This window comes from Sus scrofa, chromosome 1 (assembly GCF_054392235.1).
Source record: "Sus scrofa isolate SSC_HxYL_T2T_F1_AM1 chromosome 1, Sscrofa_HxYL_maternal_Yorkshire_Landrace_v2.0, whole genome shotgun sequence".
Classification (NCBI taxonomy): Eukaryota; Metazoa; Chordata; class Mammalia; order Artiodactyla; family Suidae; genus Sus; species Sus scrofa.
This window is the reverse complement of record NC_139383.1, coordinates 18,950,371-18,967,587: the sequence shown is the minus strand read 5'-3', so window position 1 is coordinate 18,967,587 and position 17,217 is coordinate 18,950,371. Positions and strand designations below refer to the sequence as shown.

General features: G+C 38.1%; 1 protein-coding gene and 1 long non-coding RNA gene across 13 annotated transcripts in view; one reads left to right on the top strand and one right to left on the bottom strand.

Annotated features, from left to right (window-relative positions):
• Positions 1-17,217, top strand: part of ADGB (androglobin) — a 158,559-nt gene that overhangs the window by 88,250 nt on the left and 53,092 nt on the right. For 9 of the 12 annotated variants that reach the window (XR_014845039.1, XR_014845027.1, XR_014845033.1 and 6 more), the window contains 6 exons: positions 699-840; positions 2,522-2,636; positions 5,990-6,157; positions 10,964-11,099; positions 11,724-11,861; positions 13,541-13,634. Coding sequence is in view for 6 of the 12 variants with exons in the window: in XM_021072116.2 (XP_020927775.1) it covers positions 699-840; positions 2,522-2,636; positions 5,990-6,157; positions 10,964-11,099; positions 11,724-11,861; positions 13,541-13,634 (793 nt within the window). In the remaining 6 variants the exon portion in view is untranslated. The remainder of the gene's footprint in view (positions 1-698; positions 841-2,521; positions 2,637-5,989; positions 6,158-10,963; positions 11,100-11,723; positions 11,862-13,540; positions 13,635-17,217) is intronic. The other 3 variants (XR_014845051.1, XR_014845045.1, XR_014845057.1) reach the window with 1 other exon arrangement.
• The window catches only part of LOC102160169 (uncharacterized), a 426,691-nt gene continuing 412,294 nt past the window's right edge, over positions 2,821-17,217 (bottom strand). Inside the window, exons 6-8 of the long non-coding RNA XR_014845125.1 lie at positions 8,588-9,338; positions 6,367-6,573; positions 2,821-3,131 (exon numbers count right to left, since the gene is read on the bottom strand). This is a non-coding gene — a long non-coding RNA (uncharacterized LOC102160169). The remainder of the gene's footprint in view (positions 3,132-6,366; positions 6,574-8,587; positions 9,339-17,217) is intronic.

Here is a 17,217-nt window from a genome sequence, read left to right as displayed (position 1 = left end):
CGGCAGCTTGGGTCACTACTGTGGTGCAGGTTCGATCCCTGGCCCAGGAACCATTATATTTGAGGGTGCAGCCAAAAAATTCCATCTAGAGGGATATCGTAATTACTGCCGTACATAAGAAAAGCAACGGTATACAATGAAATATGCCTGTCTGTCCTCTTTTCCCTAACTTTTCCATTCCTGCTTTCTTCTGCCTAGGGGATGACTATGAGGAGAAAATCCGAATAGGGAGGAAGGTCTTGACTCCTCTTGAGTATTATTTCTAGAAATCACTTGCCCGGGGTAGTTTCTAATGTTTTATGAATATTTTCAGAATGTTTCTTACTCTTGGTTGTTGTTGCTGTTATTGTTGTTGTTATTAATATCGTTACTGATAAAAGGCAATACCACTGAAGGTCAACTATACTCACACAATCAAATTTTAACTTATTTTTTCTTTCCTTCTTTTTCTTTTTTTCTGTCTTTCTTTTTTTCTTTCTTTCTCTCTCCTTCCTTCCTTCCTCCCTCCTTCTCTTTTTTTCTTTCTTTCTCTTTCCCTCCTTCCTTTCTTCCTTTCTCCCTTTCTCCCTTTCTCCCTTTCTCCCTTCCTTCCTTCCTTCCTTCCTTCCTTCCTTCCTTCCTTCCTTCCTTCCTTTTCTTTCTTTCTTTCTTTCTTTTTCTTTCTTTCTTTCTCTTTTTCTTTTTTTCTCTTCCTAAAGCTTTAACAAAAAACAGCCCTCCCACAGAGCCTGGACTACTCATTGCTGAGACAGTTTCTTGGAAATCTGTGAGTCCACGAGATCCTGTTGCAAAGATTCACACATATGCTACCAAGGCTACAGTGGTTCGCCTGCCTATTGGGTAAGGTGTGACTGTTTTTCCTACACTAAAATTAGTTTGAAAGCTTGTAAACTTTTGACTGCAAAGTCATGAAATATGGATTCTAGTATATTGTTTTCTAAAGTGATTTCATAAGGCTTAGGTCTATCATCATTATTCTTAAGAAAAACAATTTTGTCAGCAAGTTAGTTGAAGAGATACTGTACATTTTGAAAGAGTCATGATTGTCAAAGAATCTATTGATTTCTTTCATAAAAAATACAATTTAAAGTGGCTTAACCCAGTTTTTCCCGATTAATTTATTAAAATGACCTTTTATGTTTTATTATAAAACTTACTATATTCCTTAGAAAGAACCATGATTTTGTTTAAAAACAGTTTGAGAAACACATTTTCCCCACAAATCTATTGTTTTACTTGTAGTTTGTTTTTAATTTTACCTGTAGTTTTTTTTTTAATTAAGATAAAGTTGGTGAAACACAACACATTTTCCATTTTAAAGATAATATGTATAATTGAAAAGTTTTTGGGAGTTCCCCTCATGGCTCAGTGGTTAACGAACCCCACTAGTATCCATGAGGATGCAGGTTTGATCCCTGGCCTTGCTCAGTGGGTTAAGGATCCGGTGTTGCCATGAGCTGCGGTGTAGGTCACAGATGAGGCTCATATCTGGCATTGCTGTAGCTGTGGTGTAGGCCAGCGGCTTCAGCTCTGATTCGACTCCTAGCCTAGGAACCTCCATATGCTGCGGGTGCGGCCCTAAAAAGACCAAAAAAAAAAAGAAAAGTTTTCATGCTTTTGATAAATAAAATTCAAAATATTACCTCATACTTTGGATGAAATAAATGTTTTTACCGAATTGCCCAAGATCAGTCATGATAATTTTATGTGATCAATGAAAAGCTATGGCTCTTGCACAAAAAGCAAAGCCCAAAACCAAATGCTAAAATAATCTATGGCAAGTATCCAATATTCCCAGAGAAATAATAAATTTCAAAACTTCTATATTTTCACCTCTCCCCTAAAAAGTCTAGTCTGGAGAAATTCTCTTGGAAATCATTACTCTGCATGGGGGCTCATTCATCTAGATGACAAACGACAGGGACTGGATAAGGAATCTACTTTCACCTGCATTTCCCCCCTCCCCCACACACAGGACCTCACCTGTCCACATGTCAGTTTGGAGCATGCTCTGTGCTCAGGGAGATCAGGGGTGAACTCTGTGCTCTCGGTGATGTCACAGCCTGGTGAGAGAGACACCATTTACACACAGGAAATTATGCATTTGTGAGAAAACGCCTAGGAAATCTCTGAAGCTCTATGCCAACGTGGATTACTACTGCCGATAGTGGGAAAGCAAACTGATTGTTTTAGGTATATATTTTTTTTCAAGTTATTTTCCATCATAGGTTATTACAAGATATTGTATATTGTTCTTTGTGTTATGCAGTCTGCAGGGTAGGGGAGATACTGCCAATATGTGCAAGTTGGTCATTTAGTGTGACTGCTTTGTCCAACGTAATGAGGGGAATACAGATTCCTTGATCTCTGAGGGTTTTTGCAGAGTGAGCATTCATCAGTCCTTGCCCCATCAGCATTCCAAATTTCAGCCCTTGCTAATGTACCTACCTCATTCGAGCACAGTGTCATCAAGAAGTGAACAAGGAATCCTTGGTCCTCATGTCCTGTCCCTTCTCCATAGGCGACACATGCTGCTCTTCACCGCGTACGCCCCCGTGGGCCATTCCATACACATCTGCAGCATGGTGACCTTCGTCGTCGGGGACGAAGACGTTGTGCTACCCAACTTTGAACCGGTAAATAGTTCGGCAAATGTGATTTGTCTGTGTATGTGTGTGCCTTATTTTCAAAGATTTTAAACCAAGCCGTATTTCGGTTTTTTTATTCAACATACCCATTTTTTTTTTAATTTTTAAAACTATTAAGTATATTTGGCAAGAAATTCCCAAATATGGATGTTGACAAATAGTCGAAACTCTGTAGGGATACAAATAAAGTTATTTTATTTTATTTCATTTTCTTTCATTTATTCACCCCGGCTCTGTCGAATCCCCTCTCACGTCATTAACACCTCAGGCAGACCCCGTGGTGTTACAGGTCCTTTGGGAGGCATTAGGGGTCAGTACAATCCTTTTTAATACGGTTTAAATTGTTGCTATTATGTGCTCCTTTGTCCCCTTCCTTGACCTTAAAAAAAGGGTCTCCTGGGTCAACCGGAAGGTTCGGTCACTTCTTCATCTCCTCATTCTCCTCTTCATCTCCTCTTAGCTTCTCTAGCTCCTCTGTTCTGACTGAAAGGAGAGGAAAATGGGTCTAGCATCTTCCCTGAGGTCCTGACTTATGTAGATATGGGCATATGTATTTGGGGGCAGGTATCCACAAAGTCTTCCCACTGCATAATTCAGCATCACCTGCTCCCTCCAATCCGTCTCCACATAGCACAGCTTCCTATTAGTGAGATGAGATCCACTTAGCCAGTTAGTAAGCCTCTTGGTCAGAGCAGCATCCAGAAGGCTCAAGACAGCCTCCCTCCTGCTCATGCTTCCATGGCCCAGTCATGATCCAGCCATGCATGCTTGCCTCTCCAGGCAGTGATTGTGCAGAATTCCCCACTGCTGCCTCTTCTCTTTCTCTACCATCTCTCATCAATCCTCTGCCTCCCACTCAATAGACACAGAAGGAAGATCGAGAAGCCCAGCTGTATGTAAATGCCCCTTATTCCCTTATTTAGATTTACGCTGCTTAAAGTTTTCAATTTGTCTTTTCTTTTAAAAAAATAATAATTCTGCTTTAGATAGCATGGGTTATCTAGTTTCTTCCTTCCTTCCTTCCTTTTTTTCTTTCTTTAAATTGAATTATAGTTGATTTACAATATTGTGTTAGTTTCAGGTGTACAGCAAACTGATTCAGTTTTATGTATTTTTTTCAGGTTATTTTCCATCATAGATTATTACAAGATATTGAATATTGTTCTTTGTGTTATACAGTAAATCCTTGTTGTATAGTAGTATTTTTCAGTTAATCTCTTACTCTTAATTTATACCTCCCTAACCCTCTTTCTACTTTGTTAACCATAAGTTTGTTTTCTATGTCTGTGTGTCTGTATCTATTTTGTAAATATATTCATTTGTGTTATTTTTTAGATTCCACATGTAAGTGATATCATATAATATTTATCTTTCTCTTTCTGCTTTTTCACTATCATATTCTCTAGATCTGTCTATGTTGCTGCAAATGGCAATATTTCATTCTTTTTTATGGCTGAGTAATATTACATTTTATATCTTTATCTATCTATCTATCTACCTGTCTATCTATCTTATCTATCTCAAACATCTTCTTTATCCATCCATATGTTGATGGATGTTTAGGTTTCTTCCATGTCTTGGATATTGTAAATAGTGCTGCTATGAACATTGGGGTATGTGCGTCAAGCTTAAAATCTTTTAAACAGCAAAGGAAACCATCAACAAAAGGAGAAGACAATTTAAGAATGGGAGAAAAATATTTGCAAACAATGTGACTGACAAGGGGTTAATTTCCAAAACATACAAATAGCTCATACAACTCAGTAGCAAAAAAACACCAAACAAGCCAAGCAAAAAATAAGCAGAAGACCTAAACAGACATTTCTCCAAAGAAAACGTACAGATAGTCAACAGGCACATGAAAAGATGCTCAGCACTACTAATTATCAGAGAAATGCAAATCAAAACCACAATGAAGGGTCATCTCCCAAGGGTCAGAATGACTATCATCAAAACGCCTATAAATAATAAGGCAGAAGAGGGTGTAGAGAAAGGGGAACCCTCCTACACTGTTAGCGGGAATATAAATTTGTGCAGCCACTATGGAAAACAGTATGAAGGTTCCTTTAAAAACTAAAAATAGAACTACTGTATGATCAAACAATTCCACTTCCAGGCATATATCCTGAGCATGTATTTGAAAAGATATATGCACCCCAGTATTCATAGCAGCACTATTTACGATAACCCAATAGCCAAGACATGGAAGCAATTGGTTTAAGGCTTTAGGTGGTTTAACTCCCTAAGTGTTTAGTTATTTTGATTTGTGCACTTATATTTGCCTGGGGTTATCAATTCCTCCACCTAGTAAAAATTATTGAGTCTTAAGGCCAGGCCCCAGCATTCTTCAGTTCTAATAAAGAACAAAAGGGGATATAGCCTGGTCCAAAAGCAGAGAGACGCAGTCTCCTCAGAGGTGTACCTGATCACCCCCGACACTACCCTTCATCCAGAGAACGTTTCTGGTTGTGGTTTCATCTCAGAGAAACATCATTGAGAAGAGGCTTTTCCCTAGGCTTCAGAGGATTGGGAGGAGGTCAAAAAGAAGTAAATAAATGAAGGTGGCGAGTCATTTTCATCTGTTTTCCTCTGCTTCTTACCCCAACAGGGAATATGCCATTCCTGCTGGGCCGTTCCTCAAAATTTTTACAGGGAACAGTGGAGCAATGATTGCACCATGGCGCCCCCTAGGTCAGGGGCAAAAATAGACTTTACGAAGTTTTCCCCCTCCTTGACCCTCTCCATGCTGCCTCCAGCCACACTCTGCTCTGAGCATCTTCTCCACTACTCACCACCTCCCCACCGCACGCTAGTCAAGATAATCTGCAAACACCTCAGGGTTTTCCCCATTTTAAAAAATAAGTTATTTCTTGACACCCCTGTCTCTGTCTTGCTTTCATAGCTTCTTTAGAGTTTATAGCAAAAGGGAGCCAGCACGCATTCTAGTTCACCCTCTTTTCTTCTTTATTTATTGCTCTGTCCCTGAACTGGTCTCTGTCCCTTAGTCCTGAAACCACACCGCTCCCAGTCTATTTCCTAGACATTCTTCAGTACAAAGTCTGGATATTAACACTGTGAAGAAATTTCCCTGGGCCCCAGTATGAGGTAGGTGTTCTTTCTCTGTGTTCCTACCAGAGCAGGAGTCTTGTTCTTTGTTTTCTCTCTCCTGCTCAGACCATAGCACGTAGCAAAATGCTTTGATCAAGTAAGTCCTCCATAAATAAGTATCAAACCAACCATATAGCAGATGTTTAATATATTAACATAAATTAAACTTTTGCAAACTGCATTATACTTAAAGAAACAAGAGTGAGGCTGGCCCCCATGCTTTGTCTTCACAGGAGAGCTATCGATTTACAGAGCAGTCTTTAACCATTTTGAAGGCTGTTGGGCACGTGATTGCTAATTTCAAATATAAGGGTAAACTTCCTGCAGCCCTGAAGCATCTACAAGCAGCTCACTACCCTATCCCTCTCCAGGATAAAGAACTAACTGCGCAGCACTTCAGGGTAAGCATGCTCAGGCTATAATGTTCTTAGAAGAATATGTTCCATTTGAAATAATGTATCTCATATAAGCGAGCCCCAAACTCAGAGCTGAGAAAATGTTTTAGATGGAGATGGTTTACCTGGGAAGTGATATCAGCCAGTGGAAGTGAGAGAGTAGGAAGAATGGAATGAGAAAGAGAAGGATATTCATTAAAGGATATGGTACTTACTGCTGTGGGCTCAGTGCTCCAGGGGATCCTAACAAGCTGTGGAGGGCATCCTTCAGAAGGGTCCCAGTAGAGGTTGAGACGACTGTGACATTGATCCACCAACTCCTTCCCCACTGAGAGATGGATGCTCTCAGGAGCACTGACTTCTTCACACTTAGAACGTGTGCCTCTGCTGGGGCTGAGCCGTATCCTGGCTTCACAGAAAGACTTGAGGGAGTCAAGTAAAAAGACTGTGGTACCCCCTGTTCACTATTAATATTTGAGGCTAGATGATTTTCTCGTTGTGGTCCTGACATTTCAGTAGCAGCGTAGTCTGCCTACTCTCTCTAGGTACCAGTAGCATCCCCTTGTGACAACTAAAAACGGTTTCGGACATTATCAAATGTCCCCTGGGGAGTGGTGCTGCTAAAGTTAGCGAATAAAAATATAGGACATCTCGTTAAAATTGGTTTTATTAAAAACAATTTTTAGAGCAGTTTCAGGTTCATTGCAAAATTGGGCAGAAGGTATGAAGATTTCCCATATGGTCCCTGTCCCCATTGTCAACATCTCCCATGAGTGGTACACCTGTTGCAATTGACGAACCCACACTGACACATCAATCACTCAAAGTCCATAGTGTACATTAGGGTTCACTCTTGGTGTTTGTACACTCTAGGGGTTTAAGGAAATGTGTGATGACACGTATCTATCATTGTAGTATACATAATGGTTTCACAGCCCTAAAAATTCTTTGTGTTCTGCCTATTTATTCCTCCTCTAACCAATCCCTGGCAACCATTGATCTTTTTACTACCTCCATAGTTTTGTCATTTCCAGAATATCATAAAGTATGTGCTCTTTCCATATTGGCTTCTTTCACTTAGAAGTATGCTCTTAAGTTCCCTCCATGTCTTTTCATGACTTTATAAGTCATTTTTCAGTGCTGAATAATATTCCATTGCCTGGATGTACCACAGTTTGTTTATTTGTTTACTTGCTGAAGGACATCTTAGTTGATTCCAAGTTTTGGAAATTATGAAGTGGCTATAAACATTTGTTTACAAGTTTTTGTGGACATAAGTTTTTAACTCCTTTGGGTAAATACAGAGGAGTGTAATTGTTGGATCATATTAAGAATATGTTTAGTTTTCATCAAACTGTCTTCAAAATGGCTGTACCATTTCATTTTGCATTTCCACCAAAATGAATGAGAGTTTTTGTTGGTCCATATACCAGTCAGCATTTGACATTCTCGGTGTCCCAGATTTTGGCCTTTCTAATAAGTGTGTAGTGGCAACTCAGTTTAATTTGCATTTCCCTAATAGCGTATGTTGTGGAACATCTTTTCATATGCTTATTTGCTATCTGTATATATTCTTTGGCGAGGTGTCAAACAAAGCCTTTGGCCGATTTTAAATCAGGTTGTTTCTTTTCTTATCATTGAGTTTTAAGTACTTTTTTGCAAATATTTTCTCCCAGCCTATGGCTTGTCTTCTCATTTTCTTTACAGAGCAGAAGTTTTTTTTAATTTTAGTGAAGTCCAGCTTATCAATTCTTTCTTTTGTGAGTTGTGGCTTTAGTGTTGTATGCATAAAGCCATTGCCATGCCCAAGGTCATCTAGATTTTCTCCTATGTTATCTTCTAGGAATTTTACACTTTGTCGTTTTTACCTTTCAGTCTGCTGTCCACTGTGGGTTAATTTTTGTGAAGGATGCAAGGTCTCTGTCTAGAGTCATTTCACCCAGTTAAATTTTAATTTCATATAAACAAATAGCATATAGAATATATAGGATATATTTATATTAAGCATTATTTATACTAAAAATTTATTTTCCCTATTATTCTGTTTTAACTGGGCATAAGGTATTGTTGTGGAGATATAATTAAAAACAGAATCTCCTTCCAACCAAGAAAACCTCCACAAAGGTGGAAGAAAAAGAATATTGTTGAATAAGCATTAAACCAGAACGTGATACACATCAAAGACAGTATGCTAAAGAGATTGCAAAGACCTAAAGAAATCTCACTCTTGTCTTTTCTTTTCTTTTCGTTAGGGCCACTCCCTCAGCATATGGAGGTTTCCAGGCTATCAGTCGAATAGGAGCTGTAGCTGCTCACCACAGCTACAGCAATGCCAGATCTGAGCCACATCTTCGACCTACACCACAGCTCATGGCAACGCCAGATCCTTAACCCACTAAGGGAGGCCAGGAACTGAACCTGCGTTCTCATGGATACACGTCAGGAACTCCAAGAAATCTCACTCTTTTGTAAACCCCATCGGATGTAGCCCATTACATACATATTCTCAGGATAAATGATCATTAGTCCTGAAGTAAAAGTATCTGATGGCACCATTTGTTACACATAATGAATCCTTAATTCATCTGGTATCTGGGGTGACCATTTGCATTAGTTAGCAGGGTTTATCCAAAAGAAACATAAATTTCTCCCATCTTTATGGCAGTTCTGCAAAGTGGTGGGAGACTCTCACCAAAGTCAGGCCCCTCCCCTTCCACAGAAACTGGGAAGTTGGGGTCCTATCTTCCTTGATGATTACACTTCAAAGAGGTGGCTCCCTGGTCCTTGAGAAAGATATTCCTGGATCTTAAAGCTGAGACCTATTTGGCCTTTAAAAATATTTACATATAGTTCAGAGAAAGAGCTTGAAATGACAAGTTTTCTAAAGTAAATGCTCTAAGAAAAGGGAAGGGAAGGGTCTCCTCCCTGATTTTCTATAGTGAGAATTAAGTCTTGCTTTGTTTTGCTTTGTTTAAATTTGTATTTGCCATTACAGTTTCTTGTATTTTTATCTGGGAATCCTACTTGAGATACAAGTCACTCCCAACTGAAAACCACTCACCTAGGGCATGAGTAATCCACAAAAAAATACCTGCCATGATTTATCTCTTTAACCAATCTGGTTGTTCATTAAGTTAATTTTATCCAAAAAGTCTTCAAGGTGGTAGTTCTTGGTGATGGTCACAAGCTTTAAAAAAAAAAAAATTGAATCATCATGTTACGGCTTGTCCTGAGGCCATAATTGGTATTTGACATTTTTCCTCTGTTACCCAATTCTAGATTTTCCTTTTTTCTATCTGGTCTAGTTGCTTAACTGGTAGGTGACCCAGACCTTCCATCTTGATGGTGCAGACTTCAAATGCCTTACTCTTAGCAGGCTGAGATTATTATAATTAATCATTCACAGCCAAAGCACCAAGAAGTACCCTAGCAAATGCAGACGTAATTCTTCTTGTCAGCATCGTATAGTAGAAACCCTAGCTCCTCATGACAATCAGGGTGAATTCTTCCCCCACTCCTTCCTGTTTCTTTTTTTCTACTTGTCCACCAAGATGAGGATCTCAAAGCAACCGTGCATATATCATAGTTTAGGTTTACTTTAAATCATACTGTGTTCCCTCATGAAAGTATTTCCTGTCATCCACCCCCAGGAACTAGGTCCTCCAATCCAGAAACTCCCAGTTACAGGGACAGAGAACACTAGTTATTTCAAATGGGTCACTGGAAATGATGGTGAGAGAGGCTAATCTTCTTCTAATGTCTGGATGGCAGCCCAGTAGGTTAGTACAGTCAGAGTACTAGGTATTGCTCTTTGGTTTTGTATATATATTCTGCATCCTGGAGAGAAAAAATACTGCCTCAGTTGTGCTGGTTGTCATTACCAGGCTGGCTTCTTAGTGAGCCTTTTATATGCCATTCCAGTCTACCTGGAATTTTATCAGTTCTTTCTGTGGTATATGTTAGGACCAATGAGTCTCAGACATTCCCCAGTGGTTAAATGTTCACTTAGTCCAAGGGGAATGTTAAGCTGGACCCCATGTCTTTAAATCAGATTTTCTGTAAACCCTTGGAAAGCAATGCTGGGAGAGGCACCCAAGACAGAGAAAGCAAACTCATATTTGAGATGGGTCTCAATTCTAGTGCGGATGCATTGGTGCCCACCCCTCCTTGATAGAACACCCCTGAAATCAACTTGTCATGAAGGGACTGACTGGACTCTCCGGAAGATGATACTATATTAAATAATCAGAGTCAGGTTTTGGTACCGACAGTTTAGGCAGCTAAGCCTGGATGAAAGAGCCCCCACTGATGGACCCTTTCAGAGTCACCATCCCTGTTGTGACGGTTGCTTGTGCATGGCTTGTTGATGCTAGCCCAGCCCTAACGTGTCAGGGGCTTTTGCCCATCTGTCACTTATACGAAAGGGAGTCATTTTGGTAATGAAACATCTCCATTTTATAATTTTACATTACACAGTTAGGTGCCATTTTTCAGTGAGCCATGCCCCATGAATCAAGAGATTCCAAATTTGTCTACCACAAATAATTCTAGACAGATAAGGTGCATTATACCACAAGGATCTCATAGATGAGGACCTTATGTCCTTAAGTTAAAGTTAGTCAAATGATAAATATTTTGGTCTCTTACTGGGTGAGGGAGACTTCAAAGGGTCTTTTGTTAGATGGCATGAATATTTGAGAAATGTATAGTTTCTATTTTTAGAGTATCTCAAATTTTTTAGAGCCTCTCTGGCCAGGTAATAGTATTTTCTTGGTTTATAAAAATATACTAATGCATTTTTACCTTTTTCAGGTTTTTCATAATTCTTTATGGCGTTTAATGAAAAAAGTTCAAATAGCAAAACCTCCCCCCAACCTCAAATTTGCCTTCCGGGCTTTGGTTTTGGACTTGGACTCACTTGATTCTTCTTTGGAAGAGGCTTCTTTAGGTACTGATTAATGTTAGATGTTTATGTGACAAAGGAATTTCTAGTCTTATATAGGATAAATAATTTGAGAAAAGTGCACTCAGGATTTGTGGGGAGTGTGCAGAAGAGGTCTGTATCAACAGCTGTAAACTCCAGGCTGTGCCCTGAGAAGCTCAAAGTGTTCCAATGATCTGGTGGGTCCCCTCTCTCACTACTTCCAGGGAAGCCCAGAATTTCCCAGTTTTATTTGTTCCTGACCTTAAAAAGCATGAGTGTATACATCTGTACAGTACAACTCGAGGAATTCTGTGAAGATTCTCTGATCTTCACAGAGTAACCCTCATTTTTTCCTATTCTGATGCTCTGCACCATTTTCTTTCCATTTTAAGAGGACTTTCTTGCTACTTTCACAGAGGAATCAATAGTAGTTCACTGAAGTGTCAATATTTAGTATTTCCCTTCTCCAGAGTGTTTGCATTCTTAAAACAAAAACAAAAACACCTGCAGAAGGCAATGTTAAATATAGCAGCACATCTATTGTCTTGGCACTTTATATGTCGGAGGGCTGTAATGGTTAAAGGCATCGTAAATTGGGGGAGAGATTAGACATAACTTTCAGTCCAAAAATTGTTTTTCTCTTTCCAGCGGAATGGGTAGATGTTAAAAATAATGTGCCAGCGAGTGATAAAGAGTATTCTCCTGAGGAAATAGCAGCAGCAATTAAAATTCAAGCCATGTGGAGAGGGACCTATGTCAGACTGCTTATGAAAGCGAGAACACCAGGTACAATCTTTCAGTCATTTATGGGATAAACTTGTGTTCATAAGGATGAATATTCATTTATGGGTTAACAAACAGTATTTTAGAGTCACTCTACTTTATGGCTTGGCTAATTATTTTTAATTCTCTAAATGCTGAAATTCCTCAAATTCAAGATGCATGTCTGTACCCTCACGCTCTTGTTCCCGAATTTGGTGCAGCATCCACAAAATGCTTGCTGAAAGATTGAATAAATGAATGAGTGAACGGTCAGCTGTATTTTCCCCATCTATTGAGTGAGTTCTTTAAAAACAAGAACCTGGCCGTTTTCTCCGTCCATCCCCAGTGCCTAGCAGAATGCTGCAGCAGTTGGTTTCAGCTAAGTCATAGATAGTTTTGCATTTCTAGACCATTTTTCAAAGAAATGAAGGAATGAGTGAATTAATTAATTAATTAAATGAAGAAGTTCTGTATATGTCCATGGTGACATGTTTAGAAAGCATAAAACATTTTAACTGCATTATTATATTTATTAAATAAAATATATTTATGTATATGAAATAAACTATTTTTTAAAAATGCCTATTTTATTAGCTCAAGATAAAACACTGCAGAGGCAAAAAGTATATTCAATTATTTTCATTCTACAATTTTTTTTGTCATTTTATAGAAAAAGCCTCCAATAGAATTCTTTGAGTATATGGAAATATTTTGTTCTAAAAATATCTCTGAAATATTTAATGAGAACCTTCAAAATGTTCCTCTAAGCAATAAAAACTATAGATACACAAATGTAAAACAAACTATGCTGCAGTTTTGTGATAGAAAAATATTACAGTTCCTTGATTTTTATATTTTTTTGCTCTCAGAAAAATAATTATAAATTCGCCAAATTAAATATGTAGTAAAATGCACTTTTGTCCATATATCTTGCGAAAATTATATTCATACAGTGACCTTTTTTCTCTTTATAGAGACAAAAATGAGTAGCTTAACCATGTTTTAATAGCATTTGCATTCTTTCACTCAATACGTATTTATTGAAAAACTCTTGTGTGTACAGAACGGCTCTAGATTCTGTGGAGAAATTGGTGAAACTGGCAAGGTTTTTCCTTTGATGATCTTGTGTTCTAGTGGTGGCAGGCATAAAATAGAAAGTAAATACATTAAGACACCAATTTCAGGTTTTGGTAAGTACTATAAAGAAATTAAAATAGAATAATTAGAAAAAAATGTCAGTTTCTGACACAGTGAATTTGAGGCACTTACTATGGATTTGCATTTTTCTTGCCAAATCATCTCCTCTTAAGCCATTTGCTTTAGATAAAGCCTCAATGAGATCCTATAACCATTGTTTTCTAGAAAAATTGAATGGATTATTTTTTCTGATATAAGAGCTTTCTTAAGGTCTTCGGGTGTAATAAGTGATCTCCTGTTGTAAACTCTTTGAGAGTATCTTCAGTTAGAGCAAAGAGCATGTTATGATTTTTAAACTAAAAATGAGAAACCTCGTAAAATGGTGAGCAGAACTCTTGATGAGGTTTATGGCTTTATAACTTAAATATGGTTTTGTTGCTGGTAAAGTTTCTGACTTTGGATAGCATCTTACTCTTGCGTTTCAACAGTAAAAGAAGAGCTTTAGAACAAGAAGATTTTTTTATACAACTTTTACATTGACTGCTATTTTTTATTGCTATTTTTAGACACACAGGAAAATACTAGTGTGGCAGAGACTCTTCAAAAACTTTGGGCCGTACTGGAACAGAATATAGAACAGTATGCAATTTCTCTCTTAAGGTGAAGCAGTTTAATGATGTTTCTTACTCTAGTATCCTTCAAGTTTCAGTTCAAATGCTACCATATTTGTTGAGTTTTCCCTTAATCACTGCAGCTTGAAACACACCATTTCTTCTGAACTTCCACAGTTACTACTTGAGTTTGTCTTCGTTGCACTTTTCTAAAATTCTAAGCAGAAAATCCCGGAGAAGCAAAATGGAGTTTTTGAAGACTTTTGGTACGAAGGAGACAAAAGATAGAGTTTAGGACCTGCTGGGGAGGGGACTCCAGCAAACAATTAAAGCATTCAGTTGAAAGCCCTGGAGGGCAACATTCTAGAAACAGGAGTAAATGTGAAGTAGATTGAGTTTAGGAAGACTGCATTCTAACCACAAACCATGTTCAAGACGGGGTAATTTGAACAAACTAAGAGAACACACATACACACAGAGACATATATATGAAAAAACCAGATCATCTAGTGATGAAGGAGTTACCTGACCAAATCTCTAAAGGTAATTCTTATGGAAATGACCAAGAAAATAAAGGATAAAGAAAGAGTAAATAGATTAAAAGTTTAGATTAACAAAGCTCAGTCAAGTGGAATGTCCAAGTGGAAATGAGATTTTTAACAACTGAAATTTAAAGCTTTGCAATGGGTTTAACACAATCAGGCAGAATAAAGGAAGAGATTAGTGAACTGGGAAATAGAAAAATCCAAACTGACATATAGGGGGAAATAAGTGGAAAATAAGGAAGAGCTAAAGGTCATATGGAACATGCTTTGAAAGTATAGGTTCAAATAATTTTAATCCCAGAAGGTAAAAAGATTACAGTTGATAAATTTCCAAAACTGATAAAAATACATCAATTCATATTATTAAGAGACTCTGCACATAGACGCCATGCTGGAAGGACTCAAAGAAAACCATACCTAGACTCACCGTTGTCAAACTGCTGAAAACCAAAGGGGGAAAGAAAAACCTTTGAAGTAACCAGGGAAATGAGACATACTATTTTCAAAGGATAATCAGACTAATAGCTATATGTAGGAGTAAATTCTTGACCTTAGCAATACAAAATGCAGAAGTCGGGTAAAAGCTTTTAAAAAGTTCTAAGATTCTAGTGTTACTGCAGAAATGATAAAAATAATAATCTAGATAAAACACTCGTAGGGAAGGTGTGCATGATGTATTCTTTAACCATGTGCAAATGGATCAACTGGTTAATTTAAGAAATAAGATTAATCCTACACATCTTACAGAAAATAGAAAAAAGAAGAAACATTTACCAACTTAAAACCTTGATTTTAAAAAAGTCAACAAGGAGGAGTTCCTGTTGTGGCTCAGTGCAAACGAATCCAACTAGTAACCATGAGGTTGAGGGCTCGATCCCTGGTCTCACTCCGTGGGTTAAGGATCTGGCGTTGCAGTAAGCTGTGGTGTAGGTCACAGATGCGGCTCGGATACTGTGTTGCTATGGCTGTGTCATAGCTCCGATTTGACCCCTAGCCTGGGAACCTCCATATGCGGCCCTAAAAAGCAAAAAGCAAAAAACAAACAAACAAAAAAAGTCAACAAGGAAAAAAAGGAATTCCCACTGTGGTACAAGGGTATCAGCACCATCCTGGGAGCACTGGGATGAAGGTTTGATGCCCTGCTTGGCACAGTGGGTTAAGGACCCAACAATGCCACAGTGGCTGTTATTTTGTTAGAAGTATAGCTCAGATCTGATCCCTGGCCCGGGAATTCCTCGAGGTGGCCAAAAAAGAAAATAAATAAATAGGTCAACAAGGATATTAAAAAAACGTGAAATTGAAAACCAATCACCCTCTTGAAATTAGATGAAAAAGGCCATAAAATAGTAGCAAATCAAGTCATAATCATATAAAAAAACAATGCCTTACAACCAAGTGGGTCTCCCCCTCTGAGATATGCAATGATGGCTTAACATTAAGAAATTAATCAATTTAGCACATTAACAGAAAAAAGGAACAAATCATTTGGTCCTTTTTTTGGATAGGTTCAGGAAAAAAAATTTGCAAAATAATGAACATAAATTCAAAATTTAAAAAATTAACAAACTAGGGTTAGAGAAGACTTAATGTGACATCTAGTATTATTATTATTTTTTTTTGTCTTTTTTTTTTGCTATTTCTTGGGCCGCTCCAGCAGCATATGGAAGTTCCCAGGCTAGGGGTCAAATCGGAGCTGTAGCCACCGGCCTACGCCAGAGCCTCAGCAATGTGGGATCCCAGCCACGTCTGCAACCTACACCACAGCTCACGGCAACGCGGGATCATTAACCCACTGAGCAAGGACAGGGACCAAACCCGAAACCTCATGGTTCCTAGTCGGATTCGTTAACCACTGCACCATGACGGGAATTCCTAGTATTTTTTTTTTTTAATTACTGCAAACATGCTCAGTGGTGGAATTTTGAAAGCATTCTGCAGAGATGCCTGCCCAAACACTTCTACTTCTATTTAAGATAATCTTGGAATTCTGAGAAGAGCAAAAAGACAATAAGGCAAAATAAAAGTCACTAAGATTTAAAGGGAAGAAATAAAACCACCACTGTTTATAGGCAATACAGTTGTATACGTAGAAAATACCAAACAAATCTATGCAAAAATGATTAGAATTAATGAGAGAACTAAAGAGAAGTTACTGGATACAAGGTCAAAATAAAATAATTAGACCTCTATAAGCAAGAGATAAATAGAAAACTATATATATAAATATATAAAAATTTAAAGAAACTAAAGTTAATGAAAAAAATTCCATGATGAATAAAATGTCAACATTTTAAATACAGAGAAAATCCACATTTGTACTTTTCCAACCATGGGAATGAGTACCTCACTCACCTCACCCAATCCTGGCCCATCAGTATTGCTATTGCCTGATAATCCAGCTTGAATGACTTCTCTAAAAGGGGTCCTCTTAACCTAAGATTCCAGAAAGCTTGAACCTCCTTCTCCAAACTGCTTCTGCATTTTGAGGAAGATTTCTGGCTGGGAAATTACATCTAATTTTCATGTAAAGGAAGTGCTAAAAACACAAGCTGCCCTATTAGGGAGTCAGGTCAGTTCACCAAGGAGTCTGAAACGCAGGGATAACTCCTTCAGGGGGGCAGGTGTTCTCTCCATCTGTCCTTTCCTCCATGGCCAAGATCATTTCCAGAAGGAAACTCAGTGACTACCCACTGCAGATAGAGGCCATGTTCTTTCAATAATTTGAGTTCTGCACCTGAATCTATTGAATGGATGAAACTCACAAGTCTGACTGATCTTTAAACGTAAATGCTAGGAGCATCTGAAGCCACCTCCTCACCCTAGCAGGCATTAATTATATGGTCAAAAGCATATTTTGGGGGATGGGACCTACTGCTAACCCTAGTTCTACACCTGGGGTTAGTTTCTTTATCTGCTCGGAACTTAAAATTAATCTTTTCACCTGTAATATAAGGATAATAGTATCTACCTCATGGTACTGTTCTTTTTATAAAGCTGTAACGATTAAATTAGGGTAATACTGGAAAATGACTTAGCACAATATCACAGATTGAGCCTTTATAGAACGTTAGCTGTTATAAATATTGC